The sequence below is a fragment of the Gymnoscopelus microlampas genome (genome assembly GCF_963454915.1).
Source record: "Gymnoscopelus microlampas genome assembly, chromosome: 20".
NCBI lineage: Eukaryota > Metazoa > Chordata > Actinopteri > Myctophiformes > Myctophidae > Gymnoscopelus > Gymnoscopelus microlampas.
In genome coordinates, this window is record NC_139957.1 from 1,630,391 (window position 1) to 1,657,500 (window position 27,110).

At 41.2% G+C, this 27,110-nt stretch overlaps 1 protein-coding gene across 1 annotated transcript; it reads right to left on the minus strand.

The window, feature by feature from the left end:
- Positions 1 to 9,397: 9,397 nt before the first annotated feature.
- On the minus strand, positions 9,398 to 23,979 carry c9orf72 (C9orf72-SMCR8 complex subunit). The gene is made up of 10 exons (XM_084044180.1): positions 23,892 to 23,979; positions 19,629 to 20,148; positions 17,659 to 17,754; positions 17,235 to 17,299; positions 16,651 to 16,723; positions 16,116 to 16,232; positions 14,812 to 15,047; positions 12,818 to 12,875; positions 11,216 to 11,325; positions 9,398 to 10,512 (listed from the first exon to the last, which is right to left on the minus strand). Exons 2-10 carry the CDS (start codon positions 20,076 to 20,078, stop codon positions 10,326 to 10,328), a joined length of 1,392 nt encoding a protein of 463 aa, XP_083900306.1. The 5' UTR covers positions 20,079 to 20,148; positions 23,892 to 23,979; the 3' UTR covers positions 9,398 to 10,325.
- Positions 23,980 to 27,110: the final 3,131 nt, after the last annotated feature.

The following is a 27,110-nucleotide window of genomic DNA, read 5'->3' on the forward strand; positions in this document are numbered from 1 at the left end:
GAAAAAAAAGAAAAAAAAAATGAAAAAAAAAAAAAACTTTTTGAAAAAACTTTTTTTTTTGAAAAAAAAGAAAAACTTTTTTGAAAAAATATATGTCCTTTAGAAAGAAAACAAGAATAAATATGATTTGACAGTCATATTATTAGCAGCTGTATTGTGTGTGTGTGCCCCCCCCCCCCCCCCAACTACTCAAGTGAAAGTATCAATACTGCAATGTAGAAGAACTCTGCCAAAAAATGGCATACCTCAATATGACATTTTGCGGCTATATTATGACTTTGTCATTTCTTGTTTTTTTATAGTGCTGTAACATGTTATGGCCTAATCACTGTCATTCAAGCATAAATGTCTTAACATTAAAATTAAAATAAGTAACTGGTATAGGACTAGCCTACCTATTGTGGTACAAAACAAGTCCCAAAAAACATATGTGTCAACTGCAAAAAGTACCAGTGACAGCAGCTTAGATACTTGGCAAATATCATTGATATTGAATAATTGAATAAAAAGTTTGGGCCCCAATACTGACCCCTGGGAGACGGCCAAATGATTTGAGCTGTATTTGCCCAGCTTCACAAACTGTTGACGTCTGTCCAAATAACTTTGTTTTAATCCAGTCTACTGCAATGCCTCTAATACCAATTTTCTCCAGTTTGTTTATTAATATGGTGTGATAGATAGTGTCAAAAGCTTTTTTGGGGTAAAGTAATATTCCAATTGCAACTGTGATTCTTTCAATGGATTCCATCAATGCCTGAGATGTTGATCTGTTTGTTCTAAAACCATATTGACTCTCTGAGAGTAGGCTACATTAAATGTTTCCAAAAAATAATCTAGTCTGCTATTGAAAAGTTTCTCCAGTAGGCCTATCTTTGAAAATTGTGAACAATTGGTTCCATTTGGACACTGAATTTACAGACCCATAAGGGTCCATTTGGTTTGTACCATATAAGGGTCCATTTGGTTCGATTTGTACACTCTGAGTTACAGACCCATAAGGGTCCATTTGGTTCCTAACTACCCATCATTTAGCTGGGGATCCCCGGACCCCACTTTTAGAACCACTGTCCTACACTGTGTGTGTGTGTGTGTGTGTGTGTGTGTGTGTGTGTGTGTGTGTGTGTGTGTGTGTGTGTGTGTGTGTGTGTGTGTGCGTGCACCCGCACGCTTAATAGCATACATTTGTTTGTTTACTTGTTAGCATGTAGCACTCATTAGCATGCTCTATAGCAACAAGTATTACCAAACAGCGCCCAACTACTACTGCTGTGTTTGTTCATCAACACGGTAGCGGAGGCTCTGCTTTTGTCCAATGACCACTTTAATAAGCTTCGCTGGGCTTACAGACCTGAAGCAAATGAATTAACGAGTGGAGCAACACGCTCGCACCGACACATACTCAGCCTCTCTCTGTCTGAGTGAAATGAATGAGGCAGTGCGCACGTCTGTACCCCCCCCCCCACACACACACACACACACACACACACACACACACACACACACACACACACACACACACACACACACACACACACACATTGCAGTCACACACAGACACAGAGTAATTCGCCCAGCTACATCAGCTAATGTTTTGGCTCCCAGACCCAACTTTGAGAATAGATTAACGGCGGTAAATTGTTTTATCGCACGATAAGAGTTCGCCGTTAACTCAGCCCGGTAACGGCGTTAACGGCCCGGCCTTAATAATTATACTGTAGGCTATCGCGGATGCAGCCGTTGTGAGCTTGTAGATTGGCTGTTTTCGCCGGAGCTGATGTGTGTGTGTGTGTGTGTGAGAGAGAGAGAGCGAGAGAGAGAGAGAGAGAAAGAGAGCGTGAGGGGAGGCGGGTGCTGCGAATGACGGCCGTCCATTGGCCGTCCATTGGCTTTAAAGTAGTGTCTCCCCATTGGCTGTAAAGTAGTGAAGGACAGCCAGGACAGCCAATAGACAAATAGGTGTCGCGAAAACATGTCGCGGATGATGATGTCTGAGGCTGTTTGTAGAGCCGCCGCGCTGCTAGCGGCTAAAAACCAACAACATATTACATGACACTGTGGTATTGTAGAGTAGATACCAATGACAATGACGTTGACTGAAATGAAAACATGGGTGGTGAGCAACACAGGAAACAGGATGCTTTTAAAAATACATCTCACCCACTTCCTTTCATCTGTTTTATTGCCTACAGTAAAAACATCAGTGCCATTGATGTATTGGCAACACAAAGTAAGTCCTTCAAACTTTGAGAGTACATGTTTTAGTTTGGCTCCCCAAGTCCATAAGAATACATTTAACATTATTTTAATACTTACAATAATAGTATTATCAGGTACTTATAGGTCAGTATAATTGTTAAGGAATCATTGTAACAGTAAATGTCAGAAGTAGACTATTCTTACAATACAGCTGTGATGACACTGCAGGCTGTAAAAGTATTGTAGTGAACCTCCTCAACAGTCTAACATTACAAATATAATTTAAAAAAAGATCATAAAGTCAATAAAAGCAAAATAGCACAAACAGTACAAATTGCATATTTTGCTAAATGGAATACAATAAAGTCTAATGTAATCACATTGCATTTAGCAGTTTGAGTCGGTGACAGCATTAATTTTATAGTGTTCCAGTTCCAATTTTATCTTCTTTATGTCATCACTCTCAATGTCACTTGTTTATTTGGTATCCTGTATGAGTTCTCTCTCCTGATTGGATACAATTGGTACCGTGACCTGAAAATGCATTTTCTGTTTTCTAAACAGCTGGAGAGACACTTTACAGCAATGATTACTATTTAAAAAAAAAATCAGCTATTTAACATTTAGTAATAAAAACACACACACATCACACACACACACACACACACACACACACACACACACACACACACACACACACACACACACACACACACACACACACACACACACACACACACACACACACACACACACACACACACACACACACACACACACACTTAGCCTACTGCACCTTTAACTTCACAAACAGAACACAAAGCTTCAAATGCTGACGTTAAGAGAAAGATCACTTCTCACAGATCCAGACTCTTTTAAATAAGCAACGCGTATTAATCCATCCTCCATCAAGGTTACTGTATAATGCACAGTTATGGTTTACAGCGTTAGAAGGATATCCACTCTTCCAGTACCTGCAGAATAATGACATGTATTTTAATCACATCCACTCACATAGAGAGACTTTGATAGAATTACAATAGAAAAACATAAAATATCTCACTGTGTTATCAATGGTTTTCCATCCACCCACGTCCATTTGCCCTCAGTTCTGTTCAGACCAATCCATGATTCCCCATTCAGAAGGTTCAATCCTCTGATGAATTCCTGATCATTTGTGTGATCATGATTGAACCATCATTAATGTTCTACATTACATTCATATTTTCGCGATAAACACATAATTGTGTGGATGATGGACACACGCATGCACGCACGCGCACGCACGCGCACGCACGCACGCACGCACGCACGCACGCACGCACGCACACACACACACACACACACACACACACACACACACACACACACACACACACACACACACACATACACACTAACTAACCTGTTCTTCTTTACTGTTAATGATCACCAGATCTGCTCCCATCATCATACATTGTTCTCTACTATCCTCCCAGGTTTTGTCTTCAGTAGATGTGTAATAAATGCTGCAGCCAAACTTCATCCATCCACTGAGACATGTGTCTGAACATCAAACAAGAGTTTTACCAATGGATTTTCAATGTACTGATAATCTAACATGTACAATAGTTATACTACGTAGTCAAATACAAAACCTGAGAAAGAAACGACCTGTTAGCGGAATGACATGACATATTTGACTGCAAGACAAAACCCTAGAATAAGTTTCCATCTTTAAAGGGGTGTTTATAGGCTGTCATTTAATTGATCTCCATTTGGGCTCTTTTATGTCTTTTATGAAAGCTTTCGTTGAAAATAGCAGATCGACAAGCTCACAACACGGCGCAGTGTGGTGCGGTGCGTTGTGAGCGTGTCGATCTGCTATTTTCAACGAACGCTTTCCCCACAATAAGTGGTCAAATAAAAAGAAGAATTGAAGAATTTGAAAAAAAAATTACAAATAAAAATTGGTAGATACTTTTTAGGACATTTCATTAACATGAACATTATGTCTGCATTTTTATCCTACGTTAAAATTGCCTAGAGGGTGGGGCGACGGTGGACGTCACAAACATGTGGACATGTTGCTCCGATCCACACCAAACTTGGCGGTAGGGGAGGGGTCTGCCGTGACAATATTCACCACAGGGGTCACGTGTGGCCCCCAGGGGCCCCAGGGCACACTCAGTGTGGTACACTCAATAGTGCGGCCTAAGGCACACCTTAGGTGTGCTGTTCAGGGGTCTGCCATGACAATAGTCACACCAAAATGGACACATATATGGGGCATTTCAGCAGGCTTACAGCAGTGTCTAACATTTCAAATGGCCACAACTCCGTGACCATTGTTGAAAATCTAGTTTAAGAAAACTAAAATCTTGTTTGTTCCTCCGCGTCATCAGTTACAAACAAAATCTTGTTTGTAACCTCTCACCTTCTGTCTTAAGCGGGAATACTCTTTGTAAGTTAACCCTCTCCATCAGGTTGGTCTCTAGCTGTTTTTTCTCCAGGATCAGGCTGTTATTGGCAGAAGTATCTGCGAAGGACAGCAATGCTGACAATAAACACAGTTGTTACTACTGTTTATGATGAGGTCATGAGGTCATGGAGTGACATGGAGTACTCACAGTGCAGGACCAGGCCTATGATCACGCCCAGCAGTATAAGACACAGCATCCCCAGACACACAGCAACAACTCTGAGAAGCCTTCCCACTGGTTTAGACTTAGACTGCTGTCCTGCAATGGAAGGTTCAGCTACTAGGTGGGCATCTACTGAGAGAGGAAAAACACATGCTTTCTGTAGGATATTAACATTGCACTTATGAATATAGCATTGAGTAGTAGGGGTGAATTGTCCATTTTGTTGTTTTTGTTTAGTTTAGAGAGTTAGCTTTTGTGAATTTTGTGTGTCTTTTAGTTTTCAAGCAGGGTTCAGTTATAGCCTGTTTCTCACAGAACTATAAAAGTGTGAACATGCACTAAGTTTAAGCTGGTCTTTAAGAAAAGCTTAAACTAGATACTGTAAATGGGAAATAAATCAATGTTTAACAAATGCATGGCCCTTTTTGTTGCCTTAAAGGACAACTTTAGTTTTTTACAACCAAGGTTTATATTTTAGCTTGTAATTAAAGTAAATAAAAGATGAGTGTTATTTTTTTTTCATTTACTGCTTTCTACAGATTTGGTAATTTTTGCGATATTTTTTACAGTGGGCGGGGGCATTCTGTCCGGTGGCTAAATATGCCTTTTTTACACAATAAAAAAGGTCCTGTGGTCTTTGATGGCCAGATGTGAGTTATTGGGGGCTAGAAGAGCTACTGTAAATAATAATAAAGAAAACGACAGGTTATTGTGTAAAAAAAGACATATTTAGCCACCGGACAGAATGCCCCCGCCCACTGTAAAAAAAGATCGCGAAAATTGCTAAAACTATAGAAAGCAGTACATTTAAAAAATGTAACACTCATATTTTATTGACTTTAATTACAATCTAAAACATAAACCTTGGTTGTAAAAAACTAAAGTTGTCCTTTAATGTTGACCAGAAACTGTTTTTGTTGGACTGTATTGTATATAGGTTAAAATAGAGATAGTGTCTAAGTGGCGTCAGCTTTAGCACTTGGAGGGCAGCCAGTTTCATGGGTAGCTTTAAGATGGCACTCAGCTGCGGGGGGAGGTGGCACTATATGAGAGGGGCCCAGTGCAGTGGAAACCGAGTCTAGAGTAGAGGTGGGGCGAGGTGAGCTGATATACTAGGCCCATGTATGAAAAGATGAGATACGAGTCTAAAAACCCCACTAGCTACACCCAACCAACCACAGTGCTCTGAACAGACCAAACATCCTCTCTACAAATACTTTTACACATCAAAGCAATGATACTGAAGGATATACAGGCGCACTTGTCACGTTTTATACTGCAATGGATTCTGAATGAAATCTGAGTAATCTTTGAGATTTGTACACATACATTCGCAAACAGACAAATCACCGTGACAACGATTGACAACAATGTCAAACTCACCCTGAGTGTGTGTTCCTGCTGCGTTGTCCCTCACGTCCTCCTGTGGTCCAGATATGAACTCAGTGCTTCTGATATGGTCCACGTTCTCATAGATGTCCACCACTCTCTCCTCCATCTCTCCCCTCTCCTCCTCCGACCATAAAGTGTCCTCTCTGTCCCTCCTCTGTCCTCTGTCCCCATCTGTCTGTCTGTCTCCATGTCTTAATCCTCTGTCCCCATCTGTCTGTCCTCTGTCGCCATGTCTCTTCTGTCCTCTGTCTCCATGTCTCTTCTGTCCTCTGTCTCCATGTCTTAATCCTCTGTCCCCATGTCTCTGTCCCCTGTCTCTATCTCTCTGTCTCACCTTCTTAGTCAAGTCTGGCATGGCATAAAGTTCTGTCGACATCTTACAAGGATGAGAGGCTTGAAGACTATTAACTTCGAATAGAAACTGTTTGCTCTTCTGTCTTGATTAGCTTGATCAAAATAGTACTTTACATGATTAGATATGAATAAACCGAGTTAGCTAAATGTGAGCGTGCATGTCTGTGGCTGCATGCACAATGCTCTAGCAATAAGGAAGAACAAGGAGGAAACCCACAAACGCCCCCCACACACACAAAATGAGTTCACACAACACACTGACCCTGCAGAGCACAGTGTCTTTAACAGTGACTGTCCATGTGAACTGTGTGAACTTTAATACATCTGCTGCTGTCTATGTCTGACATGACTTTTACTGGGGGTTCAAATTAGACATTTGAAATGAAATAAATTATCCAAAATGAAGGTCGACACGTACCTGCATTGGAAGGACAGTATCGATCATGACAAGCAGAGATTTGTGTTTACAATGAGTCTAACATGGAGTTTGATGTTGAATTTGAGACACCACCATTCTCACAAGTGCTGTATAAATCAACTTTATTATTATTCATATTCATTGCCATGTGCATTTAACATTGCAGGACTGTCAAATCTGGGACATTACAATAACTCAACAACAATATTTTAACAATTTGAATGAAACAGATTTTCTATCAGTGCATTCAAAATGCCTGAATCTAGACAGAAAATGACAAAAAGTTGCACAATTACATTTTGTTTTCAGAAACACCAGTGTATTATAATAAACAAAATTAAAAAACAGAACATTAAACACATTTACTCGTGCAACACCAGCTGCAGATAGCCAGGTCATTCATGGTGAGATTAGTGTAAATTTAAGACATACAAGTAGCATAATGGGGGAAATGCCAGACAACCCTCTATACAGGCCAAGTTCAGCAACAGAAATTATGGCTGATAATGAAACACTTCAGTTACTTGTGTATTACGATATGCATATTTAAACTGTACTAAATAGTTTCATGGTTGTATCCTTTTGCTAGTGGCCTACAGTATAGGGCCTATGCATACTGTACAAACAAGCTCAAATGGAATAGAAAATTGGCATTCAAAGGCAAAGATTCAAAGGCAAATTAAATGACATCATATACTGTACATAACAGGCACTGAAGACAGTAATGACTCATGGTTTAATAAATACATAATTAACAATATAAATAGCTATTTCTCCAACAGAGCATCGCAACTAATTTCATTGACATGAATGAATGTAGACCCCATTGTCGTAAATGAATGCCATGCTGTAACGTATGTAAAGCCATGCTGGGATAATGCTTTCAAATAAATTAAGGCAAAAGATCAACATACTATAGAAGCCATTTCTAATCAGTGTGTAATTACAGTGACAATGTTAATGTCTCACTGTCAAATGTAGAGTTTCATCTAGATCAGTGGTTCCCGATTTTAGCTTGAGACCCAAAAGAGAAATTTGTCTCGCTGGGATCCAAACTAGTGAAAATAGACGATCTCCAAGCTTGTAGATCGGCTATTTTCAATACTTATAGGACTATGCATTTTTTGTTTGAATGTTTGAATTATTTTTAAAATGTATAAACAATGTAATGTATATATCTATATTTTAATGGAAAATGTTTTGAAATAATAATTTAACATTTTAGGAAATTTAAAAAAAGAAAAAAATATATATTTACTTGTGACCCATAAAAATGGGTCCACGGCCAACAATGGGTGCCGACCCACTGTTTGGGAACCACTGATGTAGCTTAGAACCTTATGAGGGCTGTGTCCTGGAGATCAGACTGGTTAAAGGCCTAGTCATACTTGCTGCCTCCATGTAGATGGCACGGACAGTGGATGTGACAAGCTAGTGATCACACTACAATTTGGGGTCTGCAGACGCGCACACATTAACCACTTAAACCCTCAACAGTCTATCTACACTTAGCAAACTGGACCTGAGTTGGCCCTGCACTTGGACTGCTTTTTATTCCATCAACACCACATCTACAAGCTCACGTCTACAAGCTCAACGGGATGCATTTTGAGCTTGTAGATCGGCTATTTTTGGCTAATATTCCCTCAGAATATGGATGCTGCATGGGGTTCAAGTGGTTCGAGTGAAGGAAATGCACTTTTAACCAGACATGCACTTGTTCCAGGGGGGCGGCGCGAAGGGGCGTGCGATAACCCCACGTTTGCAACTACTTTCGCCTGTGCACTTCACCGGGTATGGACTAGTACAGTATAATGCAGCAGGTATAGCGACAACTCTCACCCCAACCTCTCCTCAAACACAGCATGTATGATCCTGTTTCAGTGTATGTGCAGTCATTAGTGTACTTTTGCCCCACATCCCTGCAGACATGAGATGGTGACGAAATGTGTAAAATGACACAGCAAGGTATAACTTGGCCATAAGGGTACAAACATGAATGCAAGAATGCAGTGTGTGAATGCGCCGTAGAGACACACTGAAGTTGATTTGGACACAGATGTATTATAGTGTAAATGTAACAGCTGTTCAAAGTAAATTAAATTGAATTACAGGCTCTATTCACAGCAGCCATATTATGAAGACATTCACAGGTGTTACCAATGATACTAATGAAGGCTCTGTTCCATTCTGGTCAAACAGAGTCAGGGTGCTGATATTGTGCATGTTGGCTCACTGGAAACACTCTGTTACACCAGTGGGTCTACAGTTGGGGTCCAGGGACCCTCATGGGCTTCCAAATGGCCCCTTACAGGTGTGTAACTCTGAGAGTGTACAAATGGAACCAAATGGACCCTTACGGGTCCATTTGGTTCCATTTGTACACTCTCAGAGTTATGGGGGTCGTGGAAACCACTGTGCTACACTAAATGGAACAGAGCCTTCATTAGTATCATTGGTAACACCTGTGAAGGAAGTGATAATATGGATGCTGTGCATAGAGCCTATTCACATGCGGATCAAACAGGAACTGTAACACGGCACATTGGCTGGGTCTGCATCGGTCCCTATGCGAGTGTTGTATACACTGTATGTTGACATGACGTGTTGTGAGCTTGTAGATCTGCTAAAACGATTGAAAATGTCTAAACATTTTTGACAATTAATTAAAAATGTTTCTTCTCCACTTTCTCTTTTATTTTCTTCTCCTTTAGCCCCCCCACTTTTAAAAAACGTGTTCTAGACCAGTGGTTCTCAAACTTCTTCATGTCAAGTACTGAGTTCTAGACAACACAGTAGAAGTGTTCTAGACAACTCTGAAATCAATAACTTGGCACGCGAGGATGACAAAAAAAAACTCGATTGATCATTTTCACAGTAGCTATGCAACGAAAACAAAGCAATTATTTTTAATGATTAGTTTTCCACATGCAGACAATCAAGTGAATAAAGTAAACCACTAAAACCCTGGCATCCGTCTTCCGGGAAAACCTTCGCAGAAAATAGCAGATCGACCGATTGTCAGTCGGCTATTTTTCAGCGAAGAAATTTAACGTCGAGCGAAAACAGAAAAGTCGCTAGTATTCACCTGTTTCCTAGGCTGTGTGTTTTCCACTTCCTGTCGATTTCATTGGATATCATTGGTCATCTGACCAGTTTCATTGGATCAAATCCACAGGAAGTGGAAAACACACAGCCTAGGAAACAGGTGAATAAAGCCCCGAGGGACTCAACAGACGTACGGGGTTCGGTCGATCCTTCAAAGTCGGCCATCGCACCCCATGGCCTCAAAAAAAAAAATGGCATTGTAAAACAAAATGCCATGCAGACGCCAGGGGGTTTTAAAAGCTCATGAGCACGTCCCTCTCCTGCACGCTGGTGTAGAAGGGCTTCCCGAAGACGAAGGAGTGCAGGCCAGAGCGCAGCTTCTCGGCCAGAGCCATGACGATGTTCAGGTCCCCTTCTACCGTCAGGTCCAGGTCCGTCTTCAGGTTACGCAGCGAGCTGAACGGCTTCTTGCCCTTTTGACTGAGAGGAGAGCAGAGGAGAACCCTTTAAGACCGGGAACGCATCCACGTTGTCATTTTAAGATTTTTTTGGGCTATTCAAAAATAGCAGATATACAAGCTCACAGCGCGGCGCGCTTGTAGATCTGCTATTTTTTGAAAAATCGTGAAAATGTGTGCAAATCTTTGAATATATATTTTTTGACTCTGATACAACTTCTAGGGGTCCCTGGAGCAAAAATATTTTGAGATGGGGGGTCCACGGCCAAATACATATATCGTTTTTTAGAACCGCTGATATTATAGCAACATACGTTTTTTCAAAAAACTGGATCTAGAAGGCATTTGTAGAATCCCCAGAAGCAAAGATTTGAGTTTGCAAATGTTTGCTTTAAAAATATAAATATTCAAAGACCCACGATTTTCCCCAAAAATAGCAGATCTACAAGCTCATAGCGCGGCACTCGGTGGCGCTCCATGAGCTTGTATATCTGCTGACAGAGATGCGTTCCCGGTTTGAATGGGTTAATATTGACCCAGTTTTAGTTCGTTTTAGTTGACTAAAAGATTTGGGTCGATTAAATCTACAGTTTGAATAAATATGTGTTTTGGCCGGCCGTGATGGCGTCGGTAATGCCTGTTCATACAGTGTGTGTTCATACAGTGCTTGGCTGCATGCCGAAAATAGCTGATCTACAAGCCTGTAGCTTGATGGGAGTGCTCACGTTTGGTCCTCGATGTACTTGAGCAGTGTGAGAGCCTTCCGGTGGAGCAGCAGCAGGAACTGAGCCAGGTAGGTACTCCTTAGGTTCAGACCTGGCTTCAACATAAACACCTGACCCCACACACACACACACACACACACACACACACACACACACACGCACAGACAGACAGAGTTTGATATGCATTAGGCCAGGGGTCTTCAATGTTTTCAGGCCAAGGACCCCCTAGCTGAGAGAGAGATGAAGCAGGGGACCCCCTTACTCTATATTGTATAAAATTGTCTTTCAGATTAAAGTTTTTTTTTACTTAGTCTGCTATTTTTTCCCTCTACACCTATAGCCTCTTTGCCAAAAATAGGCGTTGAGAGCTTGTAGATCGGCTATTTTTGGCTAATGTTCCCCTCAGAAAAGGAATTCTAGGGTTCAAGTTAATGTAAAAAAAAAACGAAATCACACAAATATTTGGCGGACCCCCTATAGTAACTCTGAGGACCCCCTAGGGGTCCCGGACCCCCTGTTGAAGACCCCTGCATTAGGCCATGGGGGGGGGGGGGGGGCACCGACACACAGGTGAGGATGATAATAGTTCCATGGACTGTTATTACGGACCCCCAGCTGCAGATTAAGAGTGTGATTGCGGACCGGGCCTCTCCATGGAGCACGACTGTGGATTGCTACTATGTTATACTATACCAATAATACTGCTACTATGTTATACTATACCACTATACTGTATATTATCTCAACATTCTTATATTAATTATACCAGGGGTCTTCAACCTTTTTCAGGCCAAGGACCCCCTAGCTGAGAGAGAGATGAAGCAGGGACACCCTACTCTATATTGTATAAAATTGTGTTTCAGATTAAAGTTTTTTTTAACTTAGTCTGCTCTTTTTTCCCTCTACACCTAAAAGAAATACCAAAAATAGCCGATCTACAAGCTCTCAACGCCTCGCAGCGCGAGGCGTTGAGAGCTTGTAGATCTGCTATTTTCGGCTAATGTTCCCCTCAGAAAAGGAATTCTAGGGTTCAAGTGGTTAATGTAAAAAAAACTACATCCTATTACACAAAGATTTGGTGGACCCCCTATAGTAGCTCTGAGGACCCCCTAGGGGTCCCGGACCCCCTGTTGAAGACCCCTGAATTATACCATATATATACTATATTATTGTTGTACTATATTAGCTATTATTGTTAGCTCTCTCTCTCTCTCTCTCTCATTGAATAATAGTCACAGACTTTGCCTGTCTTGTCTAGGTGTTGTATTTCTATGTCATGTTCTAGTTGTTTCGGTTCTATGTTCTTGTCTTCCCCAGCTGTATCTCATGTGTATATTAGCCTTGTTCCCTAGTCAGTCCTTGTCGGATCATTGTTTGTGTTGCATCGTTTTTCTGTAGGTCTTATGTTCACCTGTATTACATTCCCAATCACAGGGTTTGAACACTATCCTGCCTGGCTGTCTGCATTTGGGTCCTCACCACATCGATTAGCTTGGGCATGTCCTGCTGTCTCTTTTTCTTCTGCATTATTCTGATTAAACTAAAACCCAAAGGAATACACAGGGAATCGTTTCATATTCAGTTCACAAACGGTATTCTTACCTCATCTATGAATGACTTCACCAAAGTGTCTCTGTGTGCAACATCTTGGAATATATTTCTGAAAGGACAAAAGCATTGTCATGGTTAGAAAATAAATATTCAAGTCTCAGTGGTCATCCCCGCATATGCGGATTCTACATTTTAAATGTTTTAAAGCATGAGTCTTCAACAAGGGGGACCCCTAGGGATCCTCAGAGTTTCTAAAAAAAGCATCCATTCATGTAGCGCCATTACCCTGGCAACAGCCTGGAACGATAACATTTCACTCGTGAGTTACAATGGGGGGGGGATCGCGCATCGCACATGACCGGTTTTCTCCACCGGAAACAGATTCGGAGATATAGGCGTTTTAAAGAAGGAAATAGACAGGAAGTGGATGGGAGCCATGTTTAAGTTTCCGGTGATCCATTTGGCCCTTCCTTCTCAACAAAAAGACAGCAAAACCGAATACCCTTCGGTTTTGGCACTCCGCGTAATTATTTGCAAAACCGAATACCCTTCGGTTTTGGCACCCCATGTGTTAAAATAGACTTGGACGAAGTATAAAATAGGGCTTAATCGGTTACTGTACGTTTTGTAATTACAAATAATCCTATATTAATATGGCCTATAGTAAGGGTTCGCAAACTTTTCAGGCCACGACCCCCCAAAATAATCATATTTGAACTGGGGACCCCCCACCCTGACAAGCGCTTGGAATTGTAGACATTACATTTAGTTTGACTCGGCTCCACAGATAAATATTGTGAGATAGCCAAAACTACAAGCTCACAACGCCTCACAAAACATTTTCAGATGGGGGGTTAGGGACAAATACATATTCATTTGGGGGTCCATGACATGAAAATATTTGAGAACCACTGGTTTAAATAATAATTAGGCAAAATAAGCAACTAAACTTTAGAAACCACCCAAAAAAAACACAACACGCAACTACCAATATTTACAAGCAACTTTACAGGAAAAACAAGCCGCTTATAATCAGCGACATGGCAACACCGTCCCGTGCTATATACTTTGCAACAGGCTCTATAGACCATATTCAAACGGCGGCCATATTGGAATTTAACATTGAAAGTGTCGCCACCCGGGGTGGCTACTTTCATTGACTTCATAGAAACATGGCCGCCGTGTGAATATGGTCTATTCACAGCAGCCATATTATGAAGACATTCACAGGTGTTACCAATGATACTAATGAAGGCTCTGTTCCATTCTGGTCAAACAGAGTCAGGGTGCTGTTGGCTCACTGGAAACACTCTGTTACACCAGTGGGTCTACAGTTGGGGTCCAGGGACCCTCATGGGCTTCCACATGGCCCCTTACAGGTGTGTAACTCTGAGAGTGTATTTGCCTCTGAGATGCAGTGGAGTAGAAGTATAGCGTATTGAAAAATGTAAAGTAAAAGTACTTCCTAATTTTACTTAAGCCATTAAGACCTGAGGCCGATTCTAAAAATGTTTTCTAAATCAAAAAAGTTTTTTGAATTAAAAAAACCCCCTAAAAAATCACGATTTTTCAAAAATAGCAGATCTACAAGCTCATAGCGCGGCACTCGGTGCCGCGCTATGAGCTTGTATATCTGCTATTTTTGAATAGCCAAAGAAATCTAAAATGACCCCTGTCTTAATGGGTTAAGTACAGTACTTACGTAGTAGTTAATTTTCCAAGTTATTTTCCACTACTGGTTAGAACGTTTTTGGCTCAGCACCCCTGGATTACATTGTTACTTTACAAAACCTTACATTTATGTCATATTATTACGGTACATAAATATGCAAATCTTTCCCTCAGATACAGTATGTCACGAGGAAAACTTTAGAGAATATCAGTTTCCATTAGGACAGATTGAAAAGTTTAACCTCTTGAACCCCAGCATCCCTATTCTGGGGGGAACATTCACCAAATATAGCCGATCTACATGCTCAAAAAGCGTCACAACGTGGCCCATTATGAGCTTGTGGATCTGCTATTTTTGGTGAAAAGATACGTACAGGTCGGGGGTGAAGGTTTCGTCCGTGTGGATGACCGTGTCGGGGGCGATGTCCTGCTCGCTGTCCGTCCTCCACAGGGCGCTGAGCTCGGAGCGCATGTAGCGCCGCTGGTTGTACGTGTGTTCGTGGCACGGCGGCATCTGCTTGACCGTGTTGATGTCCACGTCGATGTGCGTGGTCGGGTACGGGGAGTAGAGCACCTGGCGGAACGGCAGGACAAAACTCCCCGTGGAGTCCTACGGGGCGACACAACAAACATCATGCGTCACCAACTATGACAGTGGTTGACATGCACAGTATAGAAAGCAAGTATAGAAAATCTCAATCTCTTGTCAATTTCAAAAAACAAAACAAAAAACGTTTAAGCAAAACAAAACTATAAACACAAATAACTTTGTAATAGATAAACACAAATAAACATAATATTTACTTTTATATTTAACATTTCTATTTCAAAAATAGCCTTTTCAATTATTCTTTTTTATTCATTAAAATGAGTCCCAGATTACAGCGTTAAAACACCATTTTCATCTGCACTTTATTATTACAAAACACATTAACCACTTCAGCCCTATATACACATTTCGGCCATTTGAAAATAGCCGATCTACAAGCTCACAATGCGTCGCGATGCGCCGCATTGAGAGCTTGTAGATCAAAAGATTTTAATACATTTTATACATTTGAAAACTTGTGAAATGGGACATTCTGCATAATGAGTACATTCTACTTTTGGTACAAATGCTTTTGTTCTTTTACTCAAGTTTTGAATTCCGGACTTTTACTTGAAACAGAGTATTTCTATATTGTAGCAGCGCAATATCCAGGGGAACAAAGTTGAGCCACGCCTGCTGTCAGTTCAGCGACTTGGAGAGTGGAGAGCGCTAAAAAACGCATCAAACTATACATCCTGGAATCAAAGTACACACCATGACGTGTGCGATCATGGATTACTCCTTCATCGAGGTGAAAACATGCATTTTAATGTCATTGTCTCTTATTGCAGCTCCTAGATTTCATATAGAGTATAACTGGCATATAGCCAACAGTTAGAACAGCATTTTAGGTTGGTGGGGTCCATAAAATGATAGGTCGGGTCTGTAATATTTGGGAACAAATCGGATCTCGGAATGAACCTCATTTTTATTTAAAATTATGTCGGGTCCACTCGGAACCAACTTCACAGGTCCATCCGGGTCGGGACCACCATTTGAAAAGAAATCTCGAAATTTCACTAGACCATTAGGGTTTAGGTCTGTCATTTTGGACCCATGAAGAGCTCACAGTACACTGTGTCATAGTACCTTAAGCAGACCCTGCACAAACAGGCCTGTGTCGTATTTGAAGGAAGAGTCGGCCTTGCAGAGACGAGAGCATTTCCTCTCAACTGGGGTGAGGAAGAGACACAGCGTCCGAACTATCTGCAACATACGGAACAATTTTAGTCAAAACATCCATCCATGCTACTCAGAACTCCATACAGACGTGGAGTATATGAAGATAACATTTATATTTCATAAGCTGGCAGGTGAAGTGCAAAAATATGAAATATCATAGATCATACGATATTTTGTCCAGCTGTATCCAACGTGTGTTGTTATACAAGTGCAGGATTTTAGCCCTCTATAAGAGACACTTGCATCTCTATGGGATGTCCTGAATAAATTAAGTTTTAATACAAATACAAAGAACGTGCCTCATTTTGTTTTCAGAGCTTTCTCGTGTTCAACAGCCGATCTACAAGTTCACAACGCTGTGCGCTTGTAGACCAGCTATTTTTTTTTTTTTTAAGAAATGTGAAGAAATATGAGACGGCAGGGTGACAGTGAGGTTCAGTACCTTATTCACTTTGTCTGGATTGCTGCCGACCACCATGGAACTGCCACACGTCTGGAGATGAGAGCTGACAGCCCTGAAACAGCACAGACATCATGCTAAGCACGGCAGACATGAGGAAGGGAGGTACAGGGTTTGAGGGAAAAGTCTACCCTTGAAACAATGACATTGATAAGCCACAAGCTTGAGGGCTGTTCAAAGTTCACCCAAAAATGTAGGCCAGTTGCAGGCATCTTGCATAGAATTCTAACAGTAACAGTGTTTTGTTTTGTTTTGTTGTGTGTGTGTGTGTGTGTGTGTGTGTGTGTGTGTGTGTGTGTGTGTGTGTGTGTGTGTGTGTGTGTGTATACACAGTATATAGCTCACAACACACGCTGTGAGCTTGTAGATCGGCTATTACATGTTGCAGTTTGGTACAAGAGAACACAATTAAGTATAAATCAGGCATTTTGTTGAAGAAGTCAAGTCTGATGGCAATGCATTAACGATGGGGAGTCATGGATCATCGTCCCATGGTTGGGGAGTCCATTACTCATCATCCCATGGGCTGTGGAGACACGTCTCCATGTACGCGTGGAAGCACTTACTTATGAAGGAAGTCCTCGTGGCAGCTGTCCCCGATGTCATCATCGTTTAGCACCGTGTCTTTGATCTGTTCAGCAGCAACGGAATAAAAGACAAACAAATACCATTTTAAAAACGTAGCCACCGCCATGACATAACAGACACAAAAGAACAAGAGTTGTAACAACAAATGATAGAGAATAAAGTCTCATTCAGCATCGTCTCACACTGAAGTATGTCCATGTCAGAAATATGGAGCCACAGATGATATTTTAAATGTTTTAAATTGGACACCATTTCATGTTTAGTTGACATACTAAATAAGGACTTTTCCATTTCAATGCTTCCATTTAAAAAAAAAAATACGGTAAGTGCACCCAGAACAGCGCTATCCGCTGAAACACGGTGGTTAGGATGATTAAATGTTGTTTTTGTGTGCTTACTTACATCTATATCTTCCGGCACGCTGTGTGTCTTCATAGAGACCAACAGCTCCATGATGGGAATGATCTCTGAGCTCAGCACTGAGATGATGTTGTAACCCTGAACGTTAAGACACAAAACATCACACAACACTGTAAGCCTGAAGGTTGAGACACCACATCACATACAGTAACACTGTAGCCCTGAAGGTTAACCCATTTAGACCTGAGGCCGACTCTAAAAACTACATTTCAGTTATTCAAAAATGACAAAAAAATGTATGTTGCTGAATACTGTACAATAACAACAACAACCCTAAAAGGGGTCCCCGGATTGAAATGTATAGTTACGTATAGGGGTTCTTGGTCTAAATCGGTTAAATACAGTAGCATAAATGGACCGTGAATTCCCAACAGGGCAGCAGCAGTTAACCACTTGGGTATGTCAATATAGGCGACAATTTTCGACAAAATGTGTTGTGAGCTTGTAGATCGGCTATTTTTAGCAAGATACCGTTGTACGACAAAATATAAAATAGGGCTTGAGTGGTTAATCAGACTAATAGATGTAGTTGATTATAAGTCAACTTGTCACTTCATTGATATCTTCAACACGGGTCCGGGGCCCCTAAGGGGGTCCTTAGAGTTACTTTACATTAACCACTTGAACCCAACATCCGAACATTTGCAGACAATAGCCGTTGTGCAAGCCCACAACACGTTGTGCTGCGTTGTGGGCTTCTCTTTGCTCTTTGGATGACGTCATTTTCGCGGGAATGACACCCTGGCGTTTCAATAGAAAATAGTTTATAAAAGGCTTTCGGGGGTGAAATCCATAGAGTGAGTGTTGTGAAACATTTGCCACTCACAAAATATATACAATCTAACTTTAGTTTTTTTGAAAAGGTTACCTAGTATAACTTTAAGACCTTACATTTAGGTCATATTATGGTTCGTAAATATGTAAATCTGATCCCCCTAAGACACAGTACTGTATGTCACGAGGAAAGCTGTGTGAGAATATCTGTTTCCATTAGGACAGATTGAAACTTTATACTTTAGTTTTCACGTTTAAGCAGTTGAACCTCAGCATCCCTATTTTGGGGGTGGGAACATTCGCCAAAAATAGCAGATCTACAAGCTCAAAAGCTGATCTTTTATTTCTAGCAAAGAGATTTGGTGTAGATCGAAAAAGAATGCAAGTACAGTGCAACTCATGTTAGTTTTATTAAGTATATAGAGGGTCTAAGTGGTTAACTTAAAGGTAGGGTAAGTGATAAGTTTTGGTTAAAACTTTTGTTAAAAGGTTAAAGCTCTATATTCTGATAGTACTCATTGCTATAGTGTTTGTTCAGTAACAGGGGTCTCCATGTCTCTCTAGAAATTAACAAGAAAATAGATTTTCAGGTAGGTGACAACATTTCAGCCAATCAGGAGAGAGTACACATTTATCAGCTTCATTTTTATAGTGTTCCAGTTCCAATTTTGTCTGCTCATTTCTTTGTGTCATCACTTCCAATTTCACTTGTTTAATCTGTATCCTGACTTATCCATCTTGATTGGATAAAATGTGTATCCCGACCTGAAAATGCATTTTCTGTTTAATGAAGAGCTGGAGAGACTACATATTGCGGGTCCATTTGGTTCCATCTGTATGCTCTCAGAGTCATGGGGGTCCTTGAAATGACAACGTTTGAGAACCACAGCTCTATAGGAGTGAGTACTATCAGAATATAGAGCTATTTAACACTTATTTTAACCAAAGAAATACACTTACTCTACCTTTAAATTGAATTCATGTAGATACATTACTAAAGTATTCTTGCGGAACCGCAGTGGTGGAAAGTAACTACTAAGTACATTTGCTTAAGTACAATTTTGAGGTATCTGAACTTTACTTGAGTATTTCCAATTCCCAAGTAAAACAATCCGGCACTTTTTCCACCACTGCGGAACCGTCAGCGGAGAGCGCCAGCCCCGGGCGCTAGTACCTACCTTCTGCATCCAGATGCGACCCTTGCGGATGACGTGCTTGAGCCTCTCCACGCAGACCGTGTGCAGCGGCAGGTAGAAGGCCAGCTCCGTCTGGGGCAGGACGATGGAGAGGGCGCACGTGTTCTTGTCCCCCTTCAGCTCGCCGTCGAAGATGAGCGACACGATGATGACGCCCTTCTCCGCCAGGACGAAGAACTTGACGTCGACCGCGCCGCACTCTGCGCTGCGCAGGATCTCGCCGTTCAGCGTGTGGTTGGCCAGGAAGGTGACCTCGCCGTCGCTCAGGAGGAGCGCCTGGTCGCTCTGCTTCGGGGCCCAGATGTGGCGGACCCGGGGGCCCAGGATGTTGTCCCAGTAGGCGAAGGTGGCGGCCAGCAGGGGGCAGTCTCCCTCCACCGGGACTTCGGTCTTGGCCACGGCGGGCGACTGGGGCGGGCAGCCGGCGGACATCGGCGCAGGGCGGTCAGAGCGCTCGTGGAGGCGGTAGAGTTGGACGGACGGCGGGACTCTCACTTAGAACCTGGGATCGTAAAACGCAGAAGATTAGCGATTGCGTTAATGGGTTTGTTACATTGGATAGTACGGCTGAGGTTAATCAAACTAATCTATTTAACCCTTTAAGACCTGGAACGCATCTGCGTCATTTTTAGATTTGAGCTAAAAGGCATTATTTTACACTTTGGCTATTTTTTTTTTTATCGTGATTTTTTTTGCAATCTTTGAATATATATATATCTTTTTAAGGGAACATTTGTAACTCAAATCTTTGCTTCTGGGGTCCCTGGAACAGCATATTTTGAGATGGGGGAGAGATGGGGGACCGCGGCCAAATACAATATATATTTTGGGGTCCTTGACATGAAAAGGTTTGATAACCACTGACATAGTAACATACGTTTTTTTTTTTAATTAGAACATGTTGTCTTTCAAAAAAAAAGTGAAAAGCTCACAATGTATTGCAAGCTTACAGATTGTTTATTTATGTGAGACACTTAGTAGTGTAGTATTAAATAGGGCTTAAGTTCTAATTAGAGTTCAATTTAGAAGAGTATACAAAATCTATTAGGTTAGTTTTTTTCCGTGTTGATTCATTGATGTATTGATGTATAAAGAAATAACCCCCCTCTCCCCTCCAAAAAAGAAAGGGAAAAACAGAATATAAATTGTGCTTCATGATCATTCGATCATTCGCGTAGCGGCCCGATTTCATACATTTCATGTATTCCAGATATGCGTATGTATGCCGTATATCATAATATGCATATCTGGAATACATGAACTGTATGTAATATCACAGCAATAGGCTCAGCACAGCAGCCATATTATCACTTCCTTCACAGGTGTTACCAATGATACTAATGAAGGCTCTGTTCCATTAGTAGCACAGTTGTTTCCACGACCCCCATAACTCTGAGAGTGTACAAATGGAACCAAATGGACCCACACCTGTAAGGGGCCATTTGGAAGCCCATGAGGGTCCCTGGACCACAACTTTAGACCCACTGGTGTAACAGAATGTTTCCAGTGAGCCAACATGCACAATATCAGCACCCTGATTCTGTTTGACCAGAATGGAACAGAGCCTTCATTAGTATCATTGGCAACACCTGTGAATGTCTTCACAATATGGCTGCTGTGAATAGAGCCTATTCTAGGGCTAGATACATACGAGGTTGTCAAGGACCCCCCAAATTGATATGTAATTTTCCGCGGACGCCCATCTGAAAATCTTTCGTGCCAGGGACCCCCCACTGAAGAGAAGATTTGTTTGAAAAAATATCTCAACATTATTCAACATTTTCGATATTGCTCAAACTAATTCTAAAACAGCAGATCTACAAGCTTGTAGATCTGCTATTTTTGAATAGCCAACGTATAAATGGATAATGTAGTTAAAATGATTGTGATGATGTCTTAACACATTTTGCTGGGGACCCCTGGAACCCCCTCAAGGACCCCTGGACGGATATTTTCAACGAAAAAGGATTGAGTGTAGAGGGTAACAAGGAATGGACAAGGTATATATAGAGGGTTGAAGTGGTTAAAAGCAGTGGTGGAAAGTAAGTACATTTACTCAAGTACAGTACTTCAGTACACTTTTGAGGATTTTTTACTTTACTGGAGTATTTCCAATTGTCAGTACTTTTACTTCTACTACACTATATCTCAAAGCCAAATATTGTACTTTTACTCCACTACAATTTTTTGAAAACTTTAGTTACTAGTTACTTTGTAGATATAAAGTATTACATTATAAAACATACGTGAACCACTTTAGCCATTATTATACCTAGGCTAATTTGAAAATAGCAGATCTACAAGCTCACAGCGCGTCACATCGCGACGCGTTGTGAGCTTGTAGATCTGCTATTTTCAAACATTTTAGTACTTTTGGTAAGTATATTTTGATGCCAACACTTATGTATTTTTACTCAAGTAACGTTTTGAACACAGGGCCTTTTACTTGTAACAGAGTATTTTAATATTGTGGTATTGCTACTTTTACTTAAATAAAATATCTGATTACTTCTTCCACCACTGGATAAAAGACATTCATAATCATATTGATCAGCTCTAATATCTGATCTTAATAAAACAACATGATCAGATCAGGTTGTATCAGGCTGTTACATCAACAACACTGACTAAACAATAACATTTAATAAACAACATGATCAGATCAGGTTGTATCAGGCTTAGCTGTAGGGTAACAGCCCAACTCACTCCAAATCCAACTCACTCCAAATCGCGCCCAACTCACTCCAGACATCTCCCTCCACAGCAGAGCCCAACTCACTCCACACACTTGCCCAACTCACTCCACACACTTGGCCAACTCCCTCCACACACTTGGCCAACTCACTCCACAAATTTAATTTGCATAACTCACTCCAGAAATTATTATTGAGGAAGACATTTGTGCTTAAGTACAATATTGAGGAATTAAGTACAATATTGAGGAATTTGTTACTTTTAACTCTATTCTGTTTTAGGCTTGGTTAAAGTTTTAAATACTGTCTCTACAAAACAGTCTCTACAAAACAACTTAATGGTTCGGGGGGGGGGGGCTCGCTGGCCACTTTGGCACTTGGAGTCCAGTGTTTGTTAGATGTCTTATTCTATTGTTGGTCAAATCAAGAATACCCAACATTGTAGGCCTACATAAGTACAGTACTTAAGTTAATGTACTTAGTTACTTTACACCACTGACACATTGAACCAATATTACACTGGTGACATTGCATGGAGTGAGTTGGGTTTGGTCCTGGAGTGAGTTGGCTTTGGTCCTGGAGGGAGTTGGTCTTTGGTCCTGGAGGGAGTTGTCCCAGCCCTGGAGTGAGTTGGCCGAGCCCTGGAGTGAGTTGGGCGAATATTTCTTAAGACTTCATGGAGTGAGTTGGATTTGGAGTGAGTTGGGTGGTATTCAGCTGTAGTATACCCTCGTAGACGTATTTATGATTCTGACGTTTTCAATCTACGAGAGTTGTAGGGTTCACGCCCCATGGAGACATGGACTTTCTGCACTATGCCCCGTAGACACTCCAAACATGTACAAATGGAAAATAAAGGTGCTTAACTCAAAGCCCCAAATGTTAACTACTTCTACGGGGTAGTAGTTTAATGTCATAATCCATATCTTTCAATAAAGAAGTGTTTTAATGCTGTTTGTGGCCGATTCTGTCGGAAGTTCCCAATGGGCGGTAGTGACGCGCCCATCTGGTGAAACCCGGAATTACACTAAATGTAAACAGGAAGTAAACGAGGGTGAAAATAAATGGCGTTCGGCCACAGACGGCATTAAAACACTTCTTTGTTGAAAGATATGGATTATTACATTAAACTACTACCCCGTAGACGTAGTTAATATTTGGGGCTTTGAGGTAAGCACCTTTATTTTCCATTTGTACACGTTTGGAGTACTTTGCGGGGCATAGTGCGGAGAGTCCAGGTCTCCATGGGGCGTGAACCCTACAACTCTCGTAGATTGAAAACGTCAGAAACATAAACGTCTACGAGGGTTGTATACTACAGCTATATCAGGCTGTTATATCAACAACACTAAACAATAATATTTAATAAACAACATGATCAGACCAGGTTGTATCAGGTTGTTACATCAACAACACTAAACAAAAATATTTAATAAACAACATGATCAGATCAGGTTGTATCAGGCTGTTACATCAACAACACTAAACAATAACAATTCATAAAACAACATGATCAGACGGGTTGTTTGATAAGAATAAATAAGGTACTTACTGAATAAACATCATTGTGTTTGTAGATTGTTGATACTGTCAGGGCATCCAGACAGTTAGCTGCTAGCTGGCTAGCTTCAATGTTGCCAGGCTTTGTGAGAGAAACAAGCAACCAGGTCTATGAAAACAAGCCCAAAAGAAGCAGCTACTAGGCTAGTTCCAATCGGAACCTCTCCCTCCGCTGTATAGCTCCGAGATGAGGTTCCACGTTTGTCGTTGCCATTTTAGCGGGATATTTTCGAATATTTTCCACTTTACATGTTTACATCCACTTTTACCTCTTTCTGCACATCGCATCCAAAAAGTAAAGGTTTTCTGAATTGCTCTCAGATGTTTTAACTTCTAGCGCGCAATAAAACCTATCCAACGAGTTGAAAAAAAGCTTAAAAAGTTTAAATAGCTTCTCTCCTAAATGTTTTTAAGACATACCCGGAAGTTGCTCCCACAGAGGTAACATTACTGATTCCCCTACTGGTCAAATGTTGAATTGCATCTTTTAATGCATAATATTATGGAACCGGCTGAGGAGAGAAGCTATTTAAACGCTTTTTCCAACTCGTTGGATATAATTTATTGCGCGCTAGAAGTTAAAACATCTGAGTGCAATTCTGAAAACCTTTACTTTTTGGATACGATGTGCAGAAAGGGGTAAGAAACATGTAAAGTGGAAAATATTCAAAAATGTTTCGCTAAAACGGCACCGGGCCACGTAGGACCTCATCTCGGAGCTACATAGATGAGGGAGAGGTAAATGGGGATACTACTAGGCGGCCAGTAAGGCCACATGAGCACTTTGAACCAAAATGCAGTGGCTATTTGAAAATAGCGGATCTACAAGCTCACTCAGCTTGTACATCTGCTCATTTCAAAAGATATTGAATAGAATTTGATAAAAAAATATATATACACCCCCCCCGGGCAACCACTGGTTTCAACAACATTTAGGAAACAAGACCAAAGAAGCAACTACACTTTAGAAACAAGCCCCAAAAAAAAAAAACATAATCCGCAACTATCGATATTAACAAGCAACTTTACAGAAAAACGAGCCCAAAGTCGCTTATAATAAACAGACCTGGCAACACGGACCATTACCTTCTAACACTACTTCCTGGTGTCAAGCTGGTGTCAAGTTAGAACTGAAGAACAGTTTTCCGGTGGATTTCAAAATAAGACGCAGTCTTCTACGTCCTGCTGAATCTTTCGGAAAGAAACATACTTCCAGTTATTACTTAGTTATTATTATTGGGCAATTACTTTATATTCTATTTGAATATGTTCCGGTCTTTGACATGTTTGATATGAGCCTCGCTAGAATGTTTGGTCAGGGGTGAAAGTGGCTTGAAGTTCTTCCGGATATAGGCTACCCCACTATCTCCTCATATTTTTGTTTCCGACAGGCCGAAAAGCATGGCGAGAGAGTATATTTTGCACCCCCATATGTCCTTCCTTGTGTGCGTGCGTGTGTGTGTGTGTGTGTGTGTGTGTGTGTGTGTGTGTGTGTGTGTGTGTGTGTGTGTGTGTGTGTGTGTGTGTGTGTGTGTGTGTGTGTGTGTCCTTTTGTCTGTGGACAGCTAATCTCCGGCACTGTTGGCTTGATCGCAGCGAAACTGTGCACGCACTCCCTTGATGCCAATTCAGAACCTCTGCAAAACACATTTGACAGTACTCTTACAGATTGTGTACAAACATCACGTAAATCGATACACAGTATCTTTATAGTCATTAAACCAAACAGCCATTCAGATTTTTCATCTTCCATCCTGATTGGCTAAGATGGCTTCCAAAGTTTGCAGGAGTCCTGAACAAAATGCCTCAAATCATGCACACAGCATGCGATTTCTGTGAAATTTTGCACGCACATTCTCACTAGGCCGAGGAAGAAATGCCACTTGAACATTTTCGTTGAATTAACTTCATTAAACTGTATGTTAACTCCCTAGAGACAAGGAAAAACTTTTGCCCTGCATTTTTCACATCTGCCTTTTATAGCGCCACCAGAAGGCCGACTTATGTAAAACACATTCCGCACTACGTTGAGGAACAAATGCCACCCTTTCAACATTGCCCTATTATAGCACCACCAGGAGGCCAATTTTTGCAAAAAAAATGTTATATTACTCCTACAAATGTTGTCAAAACATCACGCAAATCGGTACATATTATCTCTAGTCAAGTGATCAAGACGGATCTGTCCAATCCGTCTGATTTTTCCGGCCTGATTGGCGAATTCTGAACATTGCTGGACCACACTTACCTGACCTGGCAGAGACCTGTGCTCCGAGGAGCACTTTTTCTAGTTTTTCCTCATATATGCATCCCTGAACATCAATTTCTTAATGACTGGTATGGTGTAGGAATTACAAGCACATTATATCATGCATAGAAAATGGTTTATTTAAATCAAATTGTGTGTGTAGAGTAGGCCTATGTCACCTTCTTTTCACTTAGTAATGAAAATAATATATATTGTTGCATTCAAAGAGCCTCAGTCAGTGTGCCAGTGAGTGTGCATCACCTTCTTTTCACTTAGTAATGAAAATAATATATATTGTTGCATTCAAAGAGCCTCAGTCAGTGTGCCAGTGAGTGTGCAAGCCTTTTCAGTTATTGTATGATATTAACATGAATTATAATATCATGGGTATGACACACTCACTCTGATTTCTAGCACACAGTAAAATCTACATAGCAGACCTGACAAAGTCCAACTGGCCCATTACACACCTGCAGATCTCTGGACACCCACTAGTATTATTTGAATGATAAAAAAGCTGATAGAATACACACATCACCTGTTGGGGTGCTGGGTTAAGATAGGATCTTGAAAAGGAACAGAAACCGCACGCCCCCTGTACAGAACCTGGCGTCTGTGAGAGAAACAAGCAACCAGCGTCATGTCGTTCTGCAAGAAGGGTAGCTCGTGCGCGACATTCAGCGCATGTTTGAGTATCATGAGACTCCACGATGAGCAGTAGTAGAAAAAAAACAACGTTTGCATCGGTTATAATAGACTAGATTTTCACTCTTACACACGTCTCCCATTATGCCGCTGTAAGGGGTCTGCAGAATGGACAACAGGGGCAGATCTGGAAAAATTCAACGTTCCTTTGTATGTTGGTGAGTGACTGATTAGCGACACATCAAACACACAACCTAAAATGACCGGCACTCTCCTTTAAACCCTCCCTGCAGGTTTCACCGCAGCCTGTAGCTTTTG

What these genes read in the sequence shown, in the direction of transcription:
- c9orf72 (XM_084044180.1), bottom strand. Translation starts at nt 20,078, where the DNA reads ATGTCCGCCGGCTGCCCGCCCCAGTCGCCCGCCGTGGCCAAGACCGAA. An exon ending in GTCGCATCTGGATGCAGAAG is followed by an intron (nt 17,755 to 19,628) that starts GTAGGTACTAGC and finishes CTTAACGTTCAG; the next exon opens with GGTTACAACATCATCTCAGT. An exon ending in GAAACCTTCACCCCCGACCT is followed by an intron (nt 12,876 to 14,811) that starts GTACGTATCTTT and finishes TTGTCCTTTCAG; the next exon opens with AAATATATTCCAAGATGTTG.